We start from the raw sequence: 24,279 nt of genomic DNA on the forward strand, positions 1-24,279 counted from the left end.
TTGCTATGATCTCATGTGTGACAGGTTGTCCTGCCACATAATGATAGAAGAGATGAGATGTCTCTGCAAAAGGGAGAGGAAGTTATTTTGTTTAAAGATTACGATGAGGGCACATGAGAAAAAAAAATGTGCACGGTTAAATCGTTTATAATAAATACTGCAATATCTCATTAAAAAAAGAATTGTCAATTTTAATTTTTTTAATAGTGACTAACTATTTTCACAAATATTTTGAACTAACAGCACACAAGGTCATTTGACAACTCTGGAGTTTGTCAACAACAAAATACCCAAATCCTTTTTGATTTTAATGTTCAAAGGTATTTTGTCTTAATTTTAAACTGGATATCTATTATTTTATGAATGAAAACCTAACCTTTTTTTTTGCATGCAAAGTGTGCTCGCACTGTTTTTCTCTAAAATAATTGCACATGGTTTCTATTTCATATATTGTTATCCAATGTAATTACATTTTTACATTTTTAAATGTGATTTAAGTGTGCAATTTGCAAACATGTTTATTGGCTACTGTATCAGAGTCTGAATGCGCATCATTTCAGGACATTGACAAGAGTTTCAGGTCCATGTTTTGTCCTTTAATGGCTGTCTAGCTTCAAGTCAGGTTCAACAATCACATTTTAATAGATCAAATTATATAGTAAAGCAAAATAAATATGAAACAACACACCCATCTTTGTACTTCCTCTCTGCACAGTGATAAAGTTGAAGGTAATCCAATCTAAACAGTTTGGAACAGTGTCCAAGCTCTTGTGAGAAGCTTCAGTTGTTAGAGATATAATGTTTTATGTTCTCAGTACTAAAAGGGTCTGCTAGTCTGACGCTATCTTCGCAAAACTATTTTTCCCCAATGGGAAAAAGACAGTCCACCAGATACCTAATTCAAGTAAGAAATGTCATAATTAGCCAAAAGTACAAATGATACTTAGAAAGCACACAGATGAAAACCAACATAATCCAAACGGGTTGTGGAATGAGTAGAATTACTTAGTAGAAGAGTTTTTTCTAAAACAAAACAAACAAAAAATAGCATAAAAAAGTACTAGTTGAGAAACAATGGAAAGAAAAACACTGAAGTAGACTTTTCAGTGGGAGATGTGCTGAGGCTCTCTGCTGGCAAGAAGATGAACTGCAACTGTATTTTTATTTAGGGTCTGACTGGAGTGTCCAAATTTTTTCACTTCTTTTTCTTTCTCTTTTTATTCTTCCCCTCCTTCCGTTTTGTTTGTAATTTACCTCCTTTTGTTTTCCCTTTCTTGAGATCTGCCTCCTCCTCACTGGCCCTGGCCGCTCGTGCTCTTTTTTTGCCCAGAGGTGTCCGGCTGTACCACGTCTATCAACGCAGAAAATACAAACATAATCTACAGTCAGTATGGATACGTATAGCTGGGTTCAACACATGTGTCCCTCCAGAAAGCATCCTAAAAAACTGACCTTAAAGGCCTCCTCCTCTTCTTTGTAGACCGGGTCTAGCCTTGCAAGAGGTGGGATGAACTCCACAGCAGTGAGGGGTCTTTTGGTCTGCTGGTTGAGGCGGTGAGAGTTTAGGACAGTTTGGATCGCCTGAAGAATGTGACCCTGAGTGTAACCATCTGTAACTTTAGCTAGAGAGCTCAGGTCCAGCTTAGGGCCCAGCTGAGCACCACCTGCATGGAGCAGCTCCTTCCACAGAGCTAAACATAAAAGATAAATTAATATACACAATAAACTAGATTTTAAAAAAAAGACATGATGTATAGAAATGCAAACTGTAATTATAAAGAGCGATAAATGTGTTAATAACTTAATATGTGAAATCGATCTCAGTATGAAACTTATATTAAACACAAACATAGATGATTACTTACTAAATCTTGAAGCATAATCTGGTCTAGGGATCAAAATGATCTTCTTGTAAACTTTACAGAGAGGTTTGATGTCTGCATCAAAAGGTCTGCGTGTCGTTCCCACCACTAACACACGGTCCTCTGGTTTAATAGATTTTAGGAACTTCGGCAGGTTTTTCTTTAGTCTTTTGGGTTCCATCTAGAAATGAATGGAATTAAGAAACAGCTGAACTGAAGAAAACAATAGAGTCCTGCAGGGATGACGCATTTTTGTAGAACATTTTAGCACTTCTGGTTCCATCGTCCCAATTCTTGTCAATGTTTTTTTTTTTATGTTAAATACTTGAAATATGGTCTGTGGTTAACACAAGCTTAAGATATTTCCATGTTTTATTCTATGACATCATTAATACCCAATGATATGTGAAACGGCGGTTGTTAACAACAAGTGGCTAAATGGGACTACAGAGGTTGTCGGGACATTAAACGTCATCCTTCGAACAGGTAAACTCATCTACTCACAAGTCCCCTTTCACAGCCTCATTGTGTTTATAATCACGTTCTTGCAAACTATTCTAACTCGAACTTTCAGGAAAAATGTTTTTTAAATTAACGCTGAAAGAGTTGTTGGAAGTGCAATGGAACAAAACATGCAAGAATCATAAACTTTCATCACTGCAGCAGCACTCTTTTAATGTTAGCACAGTATATCTAAATCTTTAACCACAAGAGGACAGCAGAGTCCACTAGCTCACAGTGGCAATGGCTTTAAAAAATAGGTTTTTACTTTAATTCATTGGATTTTGTGAATGAAGAACAATATCACAGTTTATGGTCTTTTATTAGACTTGTATGTATTTTTCAAAGTTGTGTTTATTTAGTAAGTGTTCTAATGACTGTGAGCTTGTTAGATGCGACAAACCTCTTTCTCCAGCTTTGGAACTTTCTTGTAGAATGTTTTCTCAGCGTCGCCGATCCAAATGACTGAGGGCTGCAGCTGGCGAGCCACCTGCCAAAACACGACAATGTTCCTCGTCCAAAGCAAGCCAAACGGTACAACAACCCAAACAATCATCAGCTCACACAAACAATTACTTATCGGCCAGAGCAGAAACAACACTGACGGTAATCAACACTGCCCTTAAAACAAATGGTAACACATTAGTGATGTGAGTGCATGCTTTAATATTATTTGACTGAAAACAATGCCTTCAGTTCACTAATGTTTAACAACAATTTCTGTAAACCCCGCAGACTCCCATGAACTATGTTTCTGCAAATTTTGTTTCTGATCAAAAACATGCAGACCATTTGGCCATTTAAGCACAAACACCCAATGTACCACAATTTTGTTTATACAGAAATTCTATAAAATACTACTAATACTAATACATACAAAAAGATTATACCTTGATTGTGCTACATTTTACACAGTAGCTAAAAAAAAAAAAAAATATATATATATTGGACATATTTAGCCTAATATAAATATGGATGAATATAACAATTGAGAGCGTTCTATGGGGTCTGTGGAAAATTTGAGACATAAAATATTTAAATATTGTGTTTTTGTTATCATGTATTCTATTTTTCTAAGACTGTTGCTGTAAAAATGTGTAAAATTGTTTTGGAGAGATACATATTTAAAAAAATTCTATATAACTAAATTAAATGAAAATGAATTGAAAGTGAAAAGTTTATTTTTCGGTTTATACATCTAAAAAAAGATGCACGTGAATAATATTTTAGCAAATTTTATATTTTTATATATTTTATTTTATTTCACACAGTATATTTATGGCAAATATTTACACATGTCTATCTGCCTTCATATTTTAAAAGGGGGAATCCCTCACAAGGGGATCATCATATTTGGGGGTCTTTGGCATCAAAACGGTTGAGAACCACTGGCCTATAATGTCATTCTGTTATGCTGGATGCATACAATCTGCATACTATGCATTGTATACACTCTAGTAAGATAGTAGTATAGTAGAATGCATTTGCCTCAGTCTTGGTTTCCTGAGAAAAGTCAAGCATGGCCTCCATGGGCTTCTGCAAGTTTGCAAGTTGCAAGTTGTGCAACTTGCAGAAATCTCTGTCGGCTTCTCTTTTATGATGCAGTCCATAGCGAATTAATCAGCACAGCATATTTCCACACAAGATTTCTCAGATTCAGTTCCATAATGAAAAGCAATGGATACATAGCTGTAATTCAAGAAAACACTAGCTCTTTTCCCACATATTTGAGTTAACCTTCTGGATTTGCGGATCTGATTGTCGGATTTGTTTTGGCCTCCACGGGAGCAACATCAGAAGTATGCAGTTGTACAGATTAGAGGGAACAGTAACAAACTAACTTCCCTAAATATATGTAAATAAAACCTTTCTCCAATGTTTGTAACAGAGAGCTTTGCAGTGGACAGGAAAGTGGAGGAGTGATTCATCTCAAAACGGTTTAGTGAGCAGGAAATCATGCTGGCACCTGGTTTTATTCCCAGCATGCATTAGGAGAGGTGCTGAAAGACCACCATCCAACACAATGCTGAGTGCAGAATCTCAGAATCCCCCTGCCTCATCCTGCCTTGTTTATCTGTGGTGCCAGATGCTCTCAGAAACAGTTCTTCAAGTAAAACTTCCAAGCCTGGCATTCCCCTCTCTTAAAGGCCACAATAAACTATACTGGTGGGCAACAGCACAAATTTCAAAGCCCTTTATTGATTTGACCGTTCCATTATTTGTGATTTATTACTAAAGCTTCGTCAAAAAAGGGAAGAGGTGATATGGGGATACAATTTGGCCTCCTAGGTTAAACACGCGAGTTTATTTATGTACAGTACTAAACACTTCTTGAAATGTTAAACAGCAAGTAAACAATGTCTTTCTAGAAGTATTTTCTTGCCACATAGAGACAGGAAGGAAAGTTTTTCCATTTGCATTAGTGTTTATGTTTGGAAGTCATGCCAGAATATTTCTCATAAACAGAAAAACCATCACAAAAAGCCTCATGTTTCACTCTATTTTAGAAGATGAATTGATGATCCTGACGATAAGTCTTGACACAAGCTAAAGTATGCATACCAATCAATCAGGTATGTTGACCCTATCGGTTTTTATGATATGTGGAGCTAAAAGAAGCTCATGGAATTTCAACATTTCACTATCTTAAAATCTTGGCTTTCTATATTCCCAGAAGATAATTTTCAGAGAGGCCGCAGATGGTATCCCCTCACCTTGAAGACCATGTGCAGGAGGGATTGCAGTCCGCTTTTGCCTGGATATTTGCCAGCTAGTGTTGAAGAGGAGAGGTCGAATAAGTTCGCACCAGTTTCGTTGCACAGGGCATGGACCAACATCTTCTTCCCAACCCCTGCCGGCCCCGTAAGCAGCACAGCCCGGATCAGGGGCCCTCTCTCATGGACACACTGAGAGCCTATGGAGACCAGAAGAGGAAGCAGTGAGTTTTACTTCTAAAGGCGATATACTACAAGTGAAATCAAAGAAAGTACAGGTGTGATATCATTTTGAATTAAATCAGGCCAAAACAAAGTTTGTATAACGTTCGTTTCGGTAGTTCAAAAGGACTTAGAAGAAGCTGCTTTATAGTAGAAATTGAAGTTGTAATTTTTATCGAAAGTGACGCTGATATTTCAAAGAGATATTTCTTTTTACCCCTATGTGAATAAGAAAAAAATTACTTTGCCGTGAGTATATAGGGTAGGGCTGCACGATTATGACAAAAATCATAATTTTCGATTATTCCCTTGAATTGCAATTGCGAATATTAATTACGATTATCACAAAAAAATATCTTAAGATAAGCTGAAGAAAGCAAAAAAACAAATCTTAAGCACACAGAATAATGTAAGTGGACTTGTTTTTGTAATTGCGTCTTTGAACAATTACATAATTACATAAATCACGACTACAAATTCGATTTATTGTGCAGCCCTAATATTGGGGCCTTAATATCTTATGTGTTCTATCTCTAGTTTCTGTCCCTCTGTCGTTGCTCTGTCGTCCTCACTCATCCTCATTCAATTTCCTGACTATATACTGCAGTATATCAGATAACCATCTGTATACATCGGTTGAATAAGAGTAACTGTTTAAGTCATCTCAAGATAATTGTCAGATAATTTGTTATAATACAACATTGCTCTGACAAAGAAGGAAAATCCCCTTTGACTCCAGATGTTTAAAATCTAATGCATCCCACCCAATCATTCATCTATATCTAAAGACAGGGAGGAACTCCCTGCAAACTCTATACTCATTTGATTAGGAAGTCAGATGTCAGAAAAGGTTGATTGCTCTGGCTGCCGGTGCTCAGTAATAGAAGAACAATAGTTTAATGGCTCTCTGGGGCTAAGACACAGGTGGTGTGAGATTCTTCTCATGGATGCTGTAAAAGGGCTCCAACTGGACAGAGCTCAGGATGCAGTGAGCTGGCATGAATGTGAGACCACACAGACACACAAACAGAAGCATACAAAAATATACGTCTGCCAGTGCGCACACAAAAGTCCGGCCACACACACATCCACACAAACAAACATGTCTGCCCAGAAGGGAGGCTTACACATAACAGGTGCTGCACAATATCACGTCTCTGTTCTCAATGAGTCCCAAAAGTGCTATAAAAGTATACTTGTGGTTCTTATTCAATATCTTTATATTTAAGTCATTTTTCTCTGAAAATCTTGGCATCCACCCATCTCTCCTCGCTGCGTTCATGAGAATTCATGAAAGTTGCAATGTCTGATTTATTCTTTTGAGTTGGCTATATTCAGTGAATAAGTTGATTCAGTTCACAAAACTTCTCATGATTAATTCACAAATCAGAATGAACAAGTTCTCAAGTTCAAATCACTGACTAAAAAAATGGGAAGGGGAGGGGAAATGAATATATTAAATTTCTCTTTGTTCATCACAAAACATTATTGTAAATATTAAAGTAAATAATATGAGTATTAATAATATTATAAATGCTTTAAATACAGCTCAGTTGTATGGGATATTAACATACTTTCATGGTGCTTAAGTATCCATTTTGAAGCTTGAAAGTCTTACGCTGCATCTGAAATAAAATACTTCCCTACTATATAGTATGCAAAAAAAGTATGCAAACAGAGTAGTATGTCCGAATTCATAGTACTCGAAAAACAGTAGGCGAAAAGTACCTGGATGTCCTACTACTTCCGACCGAGATTCTGGTGCGCATTCGATGGCCAATTTACTATCCCATGAGGCCACAGGGGAGGATTTGTGAATGGAAGTGGTAACACTGGTAGGTCACGTGACAGTAACAACATAGCGGATGTAGTACGTCTGAACTTCATTCATACTACCCATATTCATAGAACGTACTTTAATGTTTGCAAAGTAATTCAAATGCAGTACCTACACAGGCAGTATGTGATTTTGAACGCACCGTTGGTGCCTATTTATTTTAATAACATAGAGCAGGACAATTGTGACCCTGAATCACAAAACCAGTCACAAGTAGCATGGGTTTATTTGCGGCAAAAGCCACAGATTTCATCAAAAATATCTTAATTCGTGTTCCGAATATGAACGAAGGTCTTACGGGGTTGGAACAACATGAGGGTGAGTAAATACTGACAGAATTTTCATTTTTGGGTGAACTATCCCTTTAAGTCATTCTTAAAAAAGGAAGATGTGTTCGGAGTTTTGACGACCGGATACGGCAAAAGTTTAATATATCAACTAGCTCCGCTGGTGGAAAAACCCATGGGACTCACTCAGCCACAGCCGTTCGTTGCTCTGGTTGGTTGTAGCGCTGTCCTATTGCGTGCAGAGGGATTTTGTAAGACAACTATGGGGTTAGAATTCTGTCACAATTCTGCACGCGCAAGATCACATTTTGAGCGCGCAAAAGGGCGTGAACTGAGTTTTGCGGAGAAATGTTCGTCTCGCAGAATACTAAACGAAAATCAATTTTGCATTTAAAATACGTATTTTGATGTGCGCAGACATTCTCTTTCGCATGTGCAGAGTTTCACTTTCTTGCTCCTTTCATACCAGCCATGAGCGCTCTCTAAGCGCAGACGCTCGCTTGCTCAACACAACCCAGCGTTACAATATGCCATAATTCCAGCCAATCAGAGATGAGGCTGCTAAATTCTGATTGGCTAGCTTAACAACCAATCACAAGACTCCCTGCATCACAGACTGTGGAAGAGGAGAAATACATGGTGGAAGATGTTTATGTTTTAATTTGTTTAATGGCTTGAACACTTTAAGTTCAAATGTCTACCACTCCACGACCACATTTTATATTTTAGCTTATTTCTAAGCTAATTCTTTTTAGCTTATTTTTAATCAAAATCAAATCGTACTATTACTGTACATAATGGCATGTCCCAGTGTTTGCTACACCTCAAGTGGTAGTTCTAACTTCTTTCTGAACTGCAAGTTATGTAATTAACATTAGTGAAATATGAATGTGACCGAGCTGGGGTCTCAAATGTTACACATTTTCAGAAATGAAGATGGACAGACTTTTCCCCTTTTAATGAAATAAGTGTGTAAAAACGGTACATCACTCACATTAGAATAAAAAAAGCCATCAAATAAACGTAGAAATGCAATGTAATAACATTAAAATAATAATCAATCTACTTTATATCCTTGGAATTATTTAAACAAAAATATTCACAGCAGAGATGTTCTGTAAAAACAACTGTCATACTAAAAAAAAAATACTGTATTTTCTTATATACTATTTTAGGATGGATAGTGTTCACATTGGGATGCAGGCTTGTTCCCCTCACTGCAAAAAAATAAAAATCTAATTATGCGAGTAATTATATAGTAGAAGTCTTGTGGGTCACACACCCAAGATTTTCACTTACAGTTATATTTGCATTGTTACCCACATGTCTTTCTCTTTTTTTGCAGTGAGAGGAACAAGCCTGCATCCCAGTGTGAACACTATCCATCCTAAAATAGTATATAAGAAAATACAGTATATATTTGTTTTTTTAGTATGATAGTTGTTTTTACAGAACATCTCTGCTGTGAATGTTTTTGTTAACATAAACATCTTCCACCATGTATTTTTCCTCTTCCACAGTCAGTGATGCAGGGAGTCTTGTGATTGGTTTTCAAGCCAGCCAATCAGAATTTACAAGCCTCATCTCTGATTGGCTGGAATTATGGCATATTGTAATGCTGGGTTGTGTTAAGCAAGCGAGCGTCTGCGCTTAGAGAGCGCTTATGGCTGGTATGAAAGGAGCAAGAAAGTGAAACTTTGCACATGCGAAAGAGAACGTCTGCGCACATCCAAATACTTATTTTAAATGCAAAATTGATTTTCGTTCGCTCTAAATATTTTATTATCTGCAAGATGAACATTTTGCCGCAGAACTCAGGTCACGCGCGTGCGAAATGCCCTTTTGCGCGCTCAAAATGTGATCTTTTGCGCTCAGAAATTGTGACCGAATTCTAACCCCATAGACAACCATTTATCCCGCCCCTCGGATTGAGGCATGCCAATTGTGAGTTCCCAGACCTAACATCTTGATGTAGGTCTGGCTTGCCAGGCTAAGTGAATACAGCACAATCGCAAACATAAATGGACAACTCTAAAATTCATATGGGTTTGAAATGACATGATGGTGTGTAAATGATGTCAGAATTCTCGTTGAAAGTGTTCCTTGAAGTGAAAAGTATGTGTAACCCAGTTTTAGATAAAAAAGGCAGACATTGAGAGCATAGAAAGAACTGCAGTGAAAAAGACTCATATTTTGTATGTGTGGGTATTTGTTTCACATTTCCAGCTCTCTTTGTCATCTCAGTGATAATTTCACAAGTATAAACCAACCTTTACACTTTCAGGACTATAAGCAGCAGGGGGCGATATAAATAGAAAAATCACTCTGTGTTTGGATGAGTAGGGCATAAGGCTAGATCCTATTATCAAATATTATTCTAAATAATATACAAGAATTAAAGTGTCTGAAAGTGCCAGCATGGTATATTTTTTTAAATGTATTTTTCAGAGTGTGCATGCTTTTTGTGCTATCACCCACAAGCCCTTGCACATTGGAAAAGGATGAGTTTGTGATGTTTTACTTTTTTGTAGTTGAAAAGTGTGAAGGGTGCAAGGCCAAAGCTGCTGCTGCATTTGTATTAAGGCGAGACACTACAGGTGAATTGGGTAATTTTTTTAACTAGCAGATATCACCATGAAACTTTGCCAGTTGATTACCTACATTAAGATGAGAAAAAAATGTATTACAAGTTTTCTGTAATTTAATGTTTAAATATGGAAATGAGGCATTATCTAATTAAATATGCACTAATTTGCATATATTTTAAAAAACGAAATCTGAGTATTGGATAAAGCCAGGTTCAAAATTATTTTTTTCATTGTGTTCACATATTAGATGGGGAAAACATTACAGAGGGATTTATGCATATCTACTTTTGTTATCCTGTAAATCAGAATATACTGCCAATAGCCTTAAAAAAATGATTTTCGACATGTTTTTTGGAATACAATGTTATATAAATCAGGCTAGGAATAATATATTTACAAATCCCTCAGTAAATGTCTTCATAATATAACTAGGTACAAGACTGGAAAGTTTGGTGTATATAGGTGCTACTGAAGTGGAGATTTCGGACTTGGAGTATGTGAGAAAAGTCATTTTCAGAAAACGGGCTTTAAAGATTTAGCATCAGCCAATGAGATTGCGCATTTAGAGTAAAATCCCCCGTTTTACTTCAACGATTGGTTGCTGATAAAAAGGAAATTACCATATTTGGATCCGACGATATTGTACACGAGAGAGAGCTTTCTATCGGTGTGTGTGATGACAGAGTGCAGATCGCGATCGCGGAGCAGAGGGATGATTTATAACGACAACTTTTGATGAATTTATGAGAAATCTACAGACGCAAACAGACAAAGCGTAGTAAAATAAAGACCTAAATGTGTATTTCGGACTTTTTTTCACCACAATTCTGAAAAAAGACATGTAATTGAAGACAAATATCCCAAAATCTCAAAATTGACCAGTGAACAAAAAAAATATGTTTTTGCCTGTCATGTCCCGCCTTAAACCTAAAACTTAAGAAATATTTTATTTTAAGGTAATTCAATTAGCTTACTGCTATCAGGATACAGCACATTAATAAATTTACCTTGTGTTCCATTCAGAAGTTAGAAATTCCCAGTAGTTTAACTGGAATGCCCACTCAAGTCTGAGCTCCAACTCGGAGGAACGCTCACAACCCTGATTGAGTATCCAAAATGGCTGCTCAGCACCTCAACAGTAAGTGAAACAGAACTAATATATTGTTTATTAGCACTTCTGTTTGTCTTTGTCTCAATACAAACATTACTCGCAACCTCTAGCGGTGGACATTATTTGTGCAAAATGCTGCTTTTTAATGCACAACAAAGGTTTGCTGGACGCATCTATCTTGGTTTTCCGACTTGTGTACACTTGAGTGTGATTTCATTCACAGCTCCAAAATCCGACTACCAAGGTATACGCACCATAAGCACCAGATTAGCACAAACAGGCCTCAACTGGATAGTAAGGTTAGATCACCGTTGTTTGTGAATATTTATAGAAATTTGATGAGTTCTAAATGTATCTCGGGTATGAATCATTGTATTTAATAATTTGAACCAAATTACTGTACAAATGGTTCCAGTAAAAAAAGTATTTTTTGTAGAAAGAAAACTAGTTTTGCATGTGGTTCAATGGAGAGTTAAGCTTTTAAATCATGTAAGAACCCCCTTGAGGAAGCCCACTTGTGTCACATAGAAAAGGTTTTCATAGGTTATTAGCCGACAAAATTTCCGTATCAGTGCTGCACAATCAAAAGTATGTACTTTACCATCACCAGCGAAGTGCATACTTTTATTGCACACTGTAAGCAAGCAGATTGGAGCACAGCCTGTGTTATGCGTGAACGAATGTGTATCTGCGTGTACACTTCACAAGCACTACGGTTTAAACTTGATTATCCAAAATTGAATTACACTTCCTAATCTCTCCCAAACGCTTTGTTAAAAGAGCCATTGTGTTATTTATTTATTTATTTATTTAATTTATTTATTTAAAAGGGACAATGCATATTAATGAACATAATTAGCTTTTCAGCAATGTAAATATGCCAGAATTAGCCCCAGGGCTACTTTACATCTGCAGTCCCCCCTGTTATGGAGGAAGTTTATTTGACTTCAGAATATCTGCAATGTTTATCAAGAATAAAATAGTTTACAGAAAAGGAAAATTATTAACACTGTGAGAAACTTGTGCTTTTCTGCAACCACTTACAAGGTAGTTGCACTAATCATGGTTCATAGTTCATGAATTTCACACTGTCCCAGTTAACAGCTGCTGGCTTTGATGTTCAAATTAGATTTACACTAGTCCGCCCTGTAAAATGGTGGGAGTGATTATATTTCTAGGGATGGGTAGGTAAGAACTCAAGACGGGAAAGAACAGAAATGCAAGAAAATCTAATCTAGAGGGGTAGATCTAACAAAACTTGATCTCTGCAGTGAGAACACAGAGCAACATACCTCAGGCCAGGGCAGCATTCGTTACTTTTAAAGAGGGGCAATCATCAAAAACAAAATGAAAACTAGGATTTATGTCATGGCTCACAGAGTAGGAAGTTAGAAAGTGGAATAATGACTATCCCCTTTTTTAAACCCCTATCTTTCCTTTCTCTCTTTGTCCCTCTTTTGTGTTGAAAATAACAGTTTAGATCAAAATGAATTTTTATGTTGGCTTATGCTGGTTTGTGTTTTTTTGATCTATAGATCAGTAGTTCTCAACTTGTTTTGCTTCAAGGACAATAAAAAAGTCCTTAAAATCAAACACTCAAAGTTTACCATTAAAATTGATTCAGAATGAACCATGCAAAAAAATATGCAAAATGATCAGTATGAGACAGGCTGTGTGAGGAAACAATTTTGTAAATGAAATGAATTACCATTCTAACATGTAAAACACACTTGGTCTTACTGTATTAGTTTTAGTCATATTGCAGAGTAACAGGTGAATTTGTGTCAAAATACTGCTAAGTTTGTTGAGGCATAGTCTTTGACTCTGAAAGTTGATTTATTTTGCTCTGTGTTTGCTGTATTGGGAGCAGTCTAGTTTTGATTTGCACTTGCAATGTTACTCTCCTCTGGGAATGCCGTGATGACAGACCTCTGGAGAGACATCACACACTCTCATACCACAGAGATCTTTAGGGATATAGACATCCTGACTCCTTTGTGTGATTGTTTTGCTGCTGCTGACTGAGGTATCTTTGTTTTAGCACTGAGCTCTGTTTATGTGGTAACCTTTTTCGCCTAGGGCCACGAATCACTGAGGGACAATCTAACTCTCCCTGGAAAGAGTTGTTAAGGTTACAGCCCACCAGGGCAGTGTGTGTATGATCTGGCCTGATCCCATTGAGCCCATGGCTGGGTTATTAAATGAGAAGTGAGTGTATAGAGTGAATGTTGGTGTTGATACTGTGATACGGGACACCGGGCCTTTGCTAGGCAATGAAGCATTCGCTCCAGAGAAAGTTACAAAAGACCATGAGCTGCTTAGTAGGGTCAAGTACAGTTCAGAAGGGCAGACAGGGTGCATTCTATTACACACACACACACACACACACACACACACACACACACACACACACACACACACACACACACACACACACACACACACACACACACACACACACACACACACACACACACACACACACACACACACACACACAAACACACGGATCTAATAGTGCTGCTCCTGAAAAATTGATGTGAGCCACTATAAAATTCCACGAGACGCTCTTGAGTGCCTCTTGAGTGGAGCTTCATAATGCATTTGGGTGTGTTTGGACCCAGAAGGGATACATTTTTTTTGTCATCACAGTTTTTTTGTACAGGAACCAAACTTTGCAGACGTGCCAAGACTATCAAAATACATGTAATTATTATTTTTTTACTTTTTAAAAATAGTTTACTTGAGATATAAACACTTTTTGGTTTTATACATGATGTTATAGAGACTATTTTTTAAAAACATTTTATGTCTCAAAATTATTTTGTAAAATATATTTATCCTACAGTCAATCAAACACAGTATTGGGACAAAATTTTGTTGATAAACATAAATATGCACACACCTTGATGAACCACTGCAGCATGAAACAAATTATCTTCTTTTTCATTGGAAAGTAAAAGTGTGATTTTTTTTGTTATTTTATATATTGATGTTTTGTTTGAGGATTCATAAATGTAGACCATTTTTTTAATACTGGTAATTCTCAGGTTGATTTATGATTTAGATTTTTTCTTTAGGTCATGTAAATTTGAAATGTCAAAGAATTGCTATGTTTTTTTTTATTAATAAAAAGGGATATAGTAATAACATGGTAAGATTTAAAAAAAAATAATAATAATTGTGCATACACTAATTCACTTCCAACAGTCCCAGAAATGCAAAAATTGTATTATGATGAATAATATTTAACTCTCATTTTAACAGTTCAGCAGAACATACTTCATTATAGTGACATCATCAGAGTAATGCCACACATTTTCAGGTGTTTTTGGATGATGTATGATGACTAAAACAAAGAGAAGCACAGTTGACTAGGTCTGACTAGTTAGAGCTGGTTACACTCACCCAAAGGGAGAATGCCATAAAGTGCGATGAGCTGTCTTACGTCAGAGAGAGATGGCATGGGCTCAATATCTGCTTGCCGCAGTGTTGTGCCCAAGTAACTGTATTCACCTAGAGAGACAAGGAAAAATATATGCCATACTGCTTTAAATATGCTAACAAACATCAGACATCAATGGTTGCTTGCCAGCACTGCATCTGTCACTGTTACACGGTTTCCATGGAATGCAAAAAACAATGTTAGAGTAACAAAGTTGTTCCGACACATAGCAATGTGGTTTTCTATACTTTAAACGCCACACCCTGTTTCCAAAAAACGAACTAAACAGAAACTGACATTTTAGGGCATTTCGCATTTCGTGTCATTTTAGAGCAAATTTAGGTTGCTATGCTGTGCAGTTGAACCATAGATGAGTCATAAAATCCATTGTGGTGCACACACACGTGCACAAGGGTGTGATTCAGCACTGTGCATGTGTCTGTGGTAAAGTTGCTTTAGCAGTAAAACCAAGTCTGAAACCCTGGGCTTTGCATTTATCATAAAACTGATTCAAACTCGGAAAACTTGATTCACTGATGTAACCGTCTGATTTCACTGTGCTTGTGACATGTAACAAATGGCAACACATGAAAACAACTGAAAACAGTATTCTAGGTAAAATCAATGTACACTATATGTTCACATCAAAGCTATAGCTCTGACACTGGACGTTATGCACTTTATGTGATTAAGCTGAACTAATTAAGTCTAAGAATTATCAACATAAATACTGAAATGTTTAGCAAAACAAATGATTTCAGAAGCAGTTTGGAGCCCCCATAAGTGTGACCACAGCCATTGAACTGGACAAGAGTCTCTGTTTTCATGTGGCATTACACTATGCCAGGAGAAAAGAGGCTGATTTCAGCAAGTGCAACATGTTCCTGGATCAACATTCCAATCAACCAATCAGATTTGAGGGACACATTTACAGTTTATGTCAAGTTCAGGCTTACAGCCAGGATTAGGTGCTTCTACATCAGTGTTATTCACCTATCAATTTGGGATATCTATCATCTGATTTTGGGGATAACTAATGCTTTCTGTACACCTAAAGACTTTGAAAAGATTTAGAAAAGACTTTATAAGATTATCAGCTCACATGTAAAGACTTGGGTTCACAGTTTTTAGTCTCAGACTAAAGACTTGCGATAATATCAAACATGTTTGATATGATAGACTAGAGAAAGACTGGCATAAATCGAGTCGCCGACTGCAGATTATCACCTCACATTTAACGATCGAGACGACGGGAGCGCGCCGAGACTCCAGTAAGATTCCTAAAGACTGCCGGTCTTTAGTCTGGGACTGTGAAAATCCTTTGGTGTACGCCCGGCATTCGGGGTAGGGTTAGGTTTAGGGGTAGGGATAGGATAGGATAGGATTACATTTTCGGACAGGAATGTTGTTCCAGGATCAACAAAACATGTTGACCCAGGAACGCCTTTAACTCGCAAAATCAGGATGTGCTGAACTTCTTGTGCCAAACTAAGATCTAGTGAACTATAAGGTCTGACCAATACTACTACTACTACTACTACTACTACTACTATTACTAATAATAATACATAAAATATAATAATAATAATGAAAGTGACAGTGAAACATAATAAATTCATAAATTTAAATAAATCATACAATTCCCCCCCCCCCCCCCCCCCCCAATTTTTTTTATTTTTATATTTTAACTTTTTAATAATATAAATGTAGTTCTTTTTTTTAAAAGTGTGATAATCTTTAATTTTATTCAATAACTTTTAAATAAATGTTTTATTTAATTTTGTTTCCCCGGAATTTAAAATATGGTTATAGTTTATTTTGATAGTCTACTTTAGACATTTTACTAACTATAAGTAACTTTGCAACTATATGTCAACTAACCATAGTATTGTATAGTATTGTATAGTAACTATAGAGTATTAGTAGACTATTAGATTATGGTGAATAAAGTGTTAGCAGATATTAAGCCGACAGTCTTCTAATAATCTAACGATTGGTAGTTGACATGTAGTTGCAAAGTTACTTATAGTTAGTCGAATGTCTTAATTGATTTAAAGTGTTACATAAAATATTTTCAACATTTAAAGATAATTCAATTGGAAGGAAATTTGTCATATAACTGAAATGTGTATCTTCAAAAATAATTAAACATATTTTTGAGTGTAATGTTTAACCATCAATGCAGAATTAAGCAAGTGAATGATGGAGTTAAGAAGACATTACAGAATGTTAAAAACTAAAAAGACGTGACATTTATCTCAGTGGTGTTTAGTTTTTACCTATGTAATCTGACAACTTGACGTTCATTGGCCTGATTATGAAGCCTTCCAGAACAAGCTCCTCATATAGAGATTCTATGGTCCTAGAGGGAAGACAAAAAGAGAGGTAGAAAGAAAGTTTGGAAGAGAGAAAAACAGAAAAAGCATTGCAAACAAGAGAGCAAACTGATTAGTCATGCTGTGTATCTGACGCAAACTTCTATTACATCACAGCGATCAGAGCCAGCCGTGAATTCTTGTGCTCCACATGGACGTACGCCAGGCACCCTGAGCTCCAAACCCTGACACTCACTTGAGCACTTTCCAGAAGCACAATCCTTCTATTCCAGAACTCTCACAGTGCACTGGTGTTTAACGTATGACCTACATCTCCCAGTTGCAAACAGTGCCAGGGGTCAAATATACTCTTTTAGCAATGATTAAACTACATTGTAATATTCTTGAGAAATAGACTTTGCATTTTAAACCAGTTTATTTATTCAAACCTGTCAGCTGTGAGGTCCTTCTCTTTCTTCTTCTTTCCAGTCTTCCGCCCTTTCTTTTTTTTCTAAAGCAAAGAAAATGTGTTTTTAGTTATGGTCAACAATATTTGAAAATAATTCAGAATCAAGTATGACAGGGGAAGGAGAGTATGTGTCGTAGATAGTACCGATATTATATTTTTCCTTTCTGGTTTTTAGATTGAAATAAGTCTTAGCATAACTCAAAGTGTGATTAGATTAGTGTCAGACTGTAAAGGAAGTTTATTTTCCTTTTAACACCAAGGCATATCAACATGTCTGTTTCAGTATATTAAATCTTCTGACCCTACAATATTGCCTGAAAAATATTGCAAGAATTAGATGCTTTGTTTCCAGTCAAGACTTAGAAAAACTTGTGCATGCTTTTATCACCAGTAGGGTGGATTATTGTAATGGACTTCTCACTGGCCTTCCCAAAAAGACCATAAGACAGTTGCAGCTCATACAGAACGCTGCTGCTAGGATTCTGAGCAGAACCAGAACATATGAACACATCACACCAGTCCTCAGGTCTTCACACTGGCTGCCAGTTACATTTAGGATTGATTTTAAAGTATTATTACTGGTATATAAATCATTCAATGGCCTAGGACCTCAATACATTGCAGAAATGCTCACTGAATATAAACCCAACAGATCACTCAGATCATTAGGATCACATCGGCTAGAAATACCAAGGGTTCACTCTAAGCATGGCGAGTCTGCTTTTAGCTACTATGCCAGCCGCAGCTGGAACCAGCTTCCAGAAGAGATCAGATGTGCTCCTACAGTAGTCACATTCAAATCCAGACTCAAAACACATCTGTTTAGCTGTGCATTTACTGAATGAGCACTGTGCCACTGTTCGTCCGACTGTTTGCACTGTATTTTATTTTATGTTTTAATTATTCTGATTTCATTTGATTATTTCTGTATTTTATCTTTTATTCTAAACTGCTTTAATTATTCTGATTTCTTTTGATTATTTTAATTTCTTCTATGTAAAGCACTCTGAATTACCATTGTGTATGAAATGTGCTATATAAATAAACTTGCCTTGGCTTGCCTTGCCTTACCATGTAACATGTTAATAACAGGTGATTATCTAGACTGTACTCTCAGTACAACCGTTTTTATGCAGCCTACTGTAGACACCTTGAAACCTGCTGTTATTCAGGGCTTTTCCAAAGCACAAATGAACCAGACTAGCAGGACTAGCAACCGGGAATTTCCATGAATAATATGTAACCAAACGTTCTAAATATTTGTTCGGCGAGTAATAGAAACCCTCTTCATTTTCTCAGAAACTGGGACTGAACATACTGTGATTCCCCAAAATATTTTTATGGAGAATCTTGGATCATTTTTTGGCAGGTCTGAGTATGTTAGTCAGTGAAATTAAGATCAGGAAACTTTTCTCCTGCATTTATATAACAGTCAGGATGAACTCCTGCTAGCATTAGCTCAGCTTGGGCGTTGCATGTTTATTTAACAAACAAACCCTCCCTGTTGCATAATGTTCAATTTGATGTTCCCAAATTGCATGGCTTCCTAAATTCACTGAATGTGTTTTAAAATTCCAACAAAGTTCAATGTGCAAACCTACTTAGATTAATTAACAGCTGGAATTCAGTCTTACGCCAACAGAGCTGAATGGGGTATGCGTGTGCCTGCATTCGCAGAATGATTAATGATAAAAAACATCTTTGTGTATAAATTACACACGTCAGACAGACAGCGTCTGTGACCGATTTAGCTGTCAAAACCTCTCAGCGTAAAGCAACTCAAGCAGGATGCCAAATATGTTGTTGAGGAATTCTAGCTCTTGTGCAGGCATGCAATGAGGCCTTTTTCTATGCTTCTTGTTTTGGAGAAGACACAATAGTGACTGATTGCAGGAAACATAGAGATGGATTGGTCTCCTATATATTCCCATATGTTTATAGGTCACAGTTAAACAGAGCCACACACATATTCACATACATACACAAACAAATCTATCTTTTTATATGTATATTATTCTGTCTAAATATTGCCGGCATAGTAATGGATGTCTTTACTTTGCACATATAAATGTCTAGAATCTGCCGTTAGATGTATAAACACTTTGATAATACTGCTTCCAGGTCAGCTTTTTTTGTTTCAGAAGTAAAAGTAAGATAAAGTTTAAAATAATAAAATCATGACACATTATGAGTTGTAATAAAGTCCCATTGTAAGGTATAAAGTTGCAAATATGAGAAACAAAGCTCAAATTGCAACATTTGGAGTTATATTGTGAAATAAAGTCAGTTAGGAGAAGTAAAGTTGTAGATAAAGTTTCAATTATGAAAAACGGAGCAGTAATTGCAAAACAAATAGTCCCATTGTGTCATGATTCTGCCATCTAGTTCTTGTCTTTCTTTAAGTCTTGAGGCAGGATCATGACAGACCCATGTTTTATGTGCAAACACATGGCCTTATTGGGCCATGTGCTTGTGTTGTCCCGTCATCTAGCCCCGCCCTCCTTGTTATCCTTGTTTAGTCATTATTGCTTCCCCATTATCACCTGTCTCCCTCATTAGTTTGGACAGCAAACACGAGAGGACTAAATAGAGACAGTGTCGGTTCATTGTCAATCTGTGTCAAGTTTGTGAGTAACCTGTCAAGAATAATCGTCCTGTTGAGCTATTTTTTGTATCAGTTGTTTGTCTTCTAGTATTTTGTCAGTATCTTTGTCTAGTTAGTCACCTTAGTCCTGTCTTGTTTTGCCCCCTCGTGGGCTTTGTTTTTCCTTTTTGTTCATAATAAACCGTGTGCTGTGACTACTGTCTGCGCTTGGGTTCATTCCCTTCTTCACCCTTCGAACCTCATGACAGAATGAACCGACCTAAGAAGAACCCAGCAGACTGTTTGTCCTTCTCTGCCAAGCATCGTCTGGACCCCCTTGAAGAAGTCTGGTTGTCTTCCCCCCTCAACAAGAGGAGTGTCACCCTTCCATACTCACCCGAGGGTGAGTGGATCTTGTCAAACTTCTCCCGGCTGTATGACCACTTCTCCCGGGAGGAGTCTGGGGGTCTCGAGGTCTTCACCTTCTGCCTGTCTTCCTGTCATCCCGGAGGGTCGTATGATAGGCGTTGCGACGCTTGGGGACCAGGCTGGTTCCCCCATGACTCCAGAGGCGTCTTCCACACCCACTGATCTCCGTGGTAAACGAGGGAGACGGGTTTCGTGGGATTCCCCTTCGGAATCATCTTCATCTGAGCTTACCCAACCAGAGATGGTCTTCCCAGTTCCTGTTTTGTCTTCCGCTGAGCCCGTCCAGCTGATCACGAGTCCTGATGTGACCATTGCTTCCCGACCTAGGAGAAAGAGGAAGAGGGGAGCCTCCCATCCTTCGTCAAGCGCCGTTCCAGAGCCCGCTACTGCAAGCGCCGTTCCAGAGCCCGCTACTGCAAGCGCCGTTCCAGAGCCCGCTACTGCAAGCGCCGTTCCAGAGCCCGCTACTGCAAGCGCCGTGGCCGATCAAGCTGCAGAAGCAGTCCTGCAAGCGGTGTCTGCTCGTAAGCGGATCCCTATCATTGTTGCTGCCGAGACTCTAGCAGACTACCTTGCCAAGCTTGTCAAGATCCTTCATGTGCCCGTCATGTCTTGTCCCGAGCCCACTGTGTCTGTGAGCTCTATTCCCAAGCCTACCCCTGTGAGCGCCACACCCAAAGCAGTCCTGCAAGCGGTGTCTGCTCGTAAGCGGATGCCTATCATTGTTGCTGCCGAGACTCTAGCAGACTACCTTGCCAAGGTTGTCAAGATCCTTCATGTGCCTGTCATGTCTTGTCCCGAGCCCACTGTGTCTGTGAGCTCTATTCCCAAGCCTACCCCTGTGAGCGCCGCACCCGATCCTGTCCCTGGGAGCGCCGCACCCAAGCCTGTCACTGGGAGTGTTGCACCCAAGCCTGCCACGGAGAGCGCTGCACCCTGTCCTGCCCCATCGCCTGCTATGTCCCCCGTCAGGAGTCCCGTTTCCTCATCCTCTGTGTCCTCCGTGTCTGAATCTGTTGCTGCTACCACTGAAGCAGTATCCCAGCCTGTTTTCCCGATCGTCCCTGTCTCCACTAATTCCCGGACTGTTTCCCCGTTCGTCCCTGTCTCCACCAGCCCCCGGACTGTTTCCCCGTTTGTCCCCGTTTCCACTAGTCCCCGGACTGTTTCCCCGTTTGTCCCTGTCACCACTAGTTCTCGGACTGTTTTCCCTGTCTCCACTAAGCCCCGGACTGTTTCCCCCAAGACCTCTCCTCGTGTGTCTCCGTCTAAGCCTACCCAGAGTCCTCGTCCTCAGCCCTCATCCCATGTACCCAAGAGCCCCAGTCCACCCATCCACTCTGAACATTTCTCCATGAACACTGTGTTCCCTCCGCCCCCCCTTCCTTGTCTGTTATTTTTGATTTGTCATCCCAACCCTGCTATTGTTTATTCGTGTATTCCTTTATTGTTAATTGTCATGTATTGTTGGTTTGTGTCTTTGTCACAGACTGTCATGTCCCGTGTTTGATGTCCCCTTGAGGAGCGTCTGGAAGCCGCTCCTTAAGGTGGGGGTTCTGTCATGATTCTGCCATCTAGTTCTTGTCTGTCTTTAAGTCTTGAGGCAGGATCATGACAGACCCATGTTTTATGTGCAAACACATGGCCTTGTTGGGCCATGTGCTTGTGTTGTCCCGTCATCTAGCCCCGCCCTCCTTGTTATCCTTGTTTAGTCATTTATTGCTTCCCCATTATCACCTGTCTCCCTCATTAGTTTGTCTCCATTTAATCCCCTCGTGTTTGCTGTCCAGTGTCGGTTCATTGTCAATCCGTGTCAAGTTTGTGTAACCTGTCAAGAATAATCGTCCTGTTGAGCTATTTTTTGTATTAGTTGTTTGTCTTCTAGTATTTTGTCAGTATCTTTGTCTAGTTAGTCACCTTAGTCCTGTCTTGTTTTGCCCCCTCGTGGGCTTTGTTTTCCCTTTTTGTTCATAATAAACCGTGTGCTGTGACTACTGTCTGCGATTGGGTTCATTCCCTTCTTCACCCTTCCATCCTCATGACACATTGTTTTTTACTGTGGCAAAAACAGGATTTCTATAGTTGTTGAATATGCTTTGAGATAAAAATACATACATTTAACTATACATTTACATGTCTATGACTCTACGTACATTATGTACTTTACCATATGTCTTGGTCCTCTCGTTACCATATATTGAGTGTGTGTGTATGTGGTTCAGGTATACTCTACGTTACCGGGACAATGTCCCCACAAAGATGGCAATATTTGAAATCCTTGTTCTTGTGGGAAAATGTTTTGATCCCCATGAGGAAAACGGCTTATAAATCATACTAAGTGATGGTTTTTACTTTTATTTTTCTGTGATGAGTAGGTTATGGGTAAGGGTTCAGGGATCGAATTTACAGTTTGCACAGTATAAAATTAATTATGCCCATAAAACATGGAAACTCAATATGGGTGTGTGTGTGTGTCTGGTATTCCCTACATAATGAGGACCAAATATCTCACAAGGATAATCATACTGGTCAATTGTTTTGGTCCCCATGACGAAAACAGCTAAATCATACTAAATTAAGTGTTTTAAAAAACATAAAAATGCAGAAAGTTTTCTTTGATGGGTAGGTTGAAGGGTTAGTGTAGGGAGATATAATATACAGTTTGTACAGTATACAAATTATTGCGTCTAAGTAGATCCCCAGAAAATATGGAAACCAGTATGTGTGTGTGCGTGGTAGACACTGGGGCCCTATCAAAACACAAGCTGAAGAGGGCAGGACACCTTTACTAATTCTCTGTCCAGACCACATTCCTGGTCTTGAGGGCAGATCACTGTATGACCCCAGGGCCCCTCACACAAGGTGCATAAACAGAGGGCAGAGAGTATATCTCGAGATCTGGATTCATCCAGACTAAAAGACACATTACAGGGTTTTACATGCCAGTCACCATCTATAATCTGAGGAACATCAGGGAGCACTGAGCATCTGTACACTGTCACTCATGCAGAGAATTTAAAATGCGCTTAAGATCTTATCTCAAAAGAAGAAGTATGCATGTCTGGCATTCACCTTTTTACTACTTTTCTTTACTTTTTTCTTTTTCTTTCCCTTGTCTCTGTCCACCACCAGTTTAAGGTTCTTCAGTTCCTGCCTCATCAGCTCGTCCACCTGAGACAAATATAAAAACAAAGATGGAGAAAGAGGGAAAAAAATGTGATGGAATGAATTGAGCCACAAGGGAAGGGAAAGAGCTTAACTGTTTTGTTTTCATAGAGTGTTATGACTTTCATAAAATGTAGTGCAGAAAGAGTGTTTGATTTCTTTACTCCCAATCAGGATTTGAATTCATGAGGGTCCGAGACAAAATTATGAAGCTGAGGGCCCCACTTCGCATACTATTGGCAGGTTAAAGATGTGTTTACTGGGACCCCTCCATCACAGGCCCCTGGTTCCCCCCCTGATGACAGCTCTGCTCCCACCTGAACTCTGAGCTCCTCTTCAACTTCCAATCTCTTCTCCTCTCGCACCAACTGAGCATCGAAACTTTGAAGGAAGTTATGTTTTTCATCTCGGTAATGCCAAACCTCTGCAATGCACAACAAATCCACAGAGGATATTGATTTATGTAAAACTAAATTTCAACAACAGTGATAATATGATCATTACCACAGGGAAACCGCCATGGTTATTGACAATACATCTAAAACGACAGAACATACAGACATTCTCTGCCATGTGAAAACAAACTTGAGTTGGACACAAAGCATCAAAGTATAGTCAGGAGAACATCAGTCAGCACTGTGTGTAAAAGAGGAAACAATTCTGAGAGGGGTCTGGAGGGCCTCAGTCGGACCTCCTGCGTGTGGAGTGTAGAGGAAGCACAGGTGCTGTAGTCTGGGTGAGAACGCAGCA

At 38.5% G+C, this 24,279-nt stretch overlaps 1 protein-coding gene across 2 annotated transcripts in view; it reads right to left on the minus strand.

Annotated features, from left to right (window-relative positions):
* Window positions 1-574: 574 nt before the first annotated feature.
* drc11 (dynein regulatory complex subunit 11) overlaps window positions 575-24,279 on the minus strand; it is a 54,617-nt gene continuing 30,912 nt past the window's right edge. For both annotated transcript variants that reach the window (XM_077199171.1, XM_077199170.1), the window contains exons 10-19: window positions 23,847-23,953; window positions 23,437-23,535; window positions 17,332-17,393; window positions 16,847-16,929; window positions 14,531-14,638; window positions 5,078-5,277; window positions 2,767-2,853; window positions 1,866-2,043; window positions 1,453-1,691; window positions 575-1,351 (exon numbers count right to left, since the gene is read on the minus strand). In XM_077199171.1, coding sequence (XP_077055286.1) covers window positions 1,196-1,351; window positions 1,453-1,691; window positions 1,866-2,043; window positions 2,767-2,853; window positions 5,078-5,277; window positions 14,531-14,638; window positions 16,847-16,929; window positions 17,332-17,393; window positions 23,437-23,535; window positions 23,847-23,953 — 1,319 coding nt within the window. In that variant the 3' untranslated portion in view covers window positions 575-1,195. The remainder of the gene's footprint in view (window positions 1,352-1,452; window positions 1,692-1,865; window positions 2,044-2,766; window positions 2,854-5,077; window positions 5,278-14,530; window positions 14,639-16,846; window positions 16,930-17,331; window positions 17,394-23,436; window positions 23,536-23,846; window positions 23,954-24,279) is intronic.

This window comes from Siphateles boraxobius, unplaced genomic scaffold (genome assembly GCF_051911475.1).
Source record: "Siphateles boraxobius isolate OS27281-9 unplaced genomic scaffold, OSU_SipBor_1 41, whole genome shotgun sequence".
Classification (NCBI taxonomy): Eukaryota; Metazoa; Chordata; class Actinopteri; order Cypriniformes; family Leuciscidae; genus Siphateles; species Siphateles boraxobius.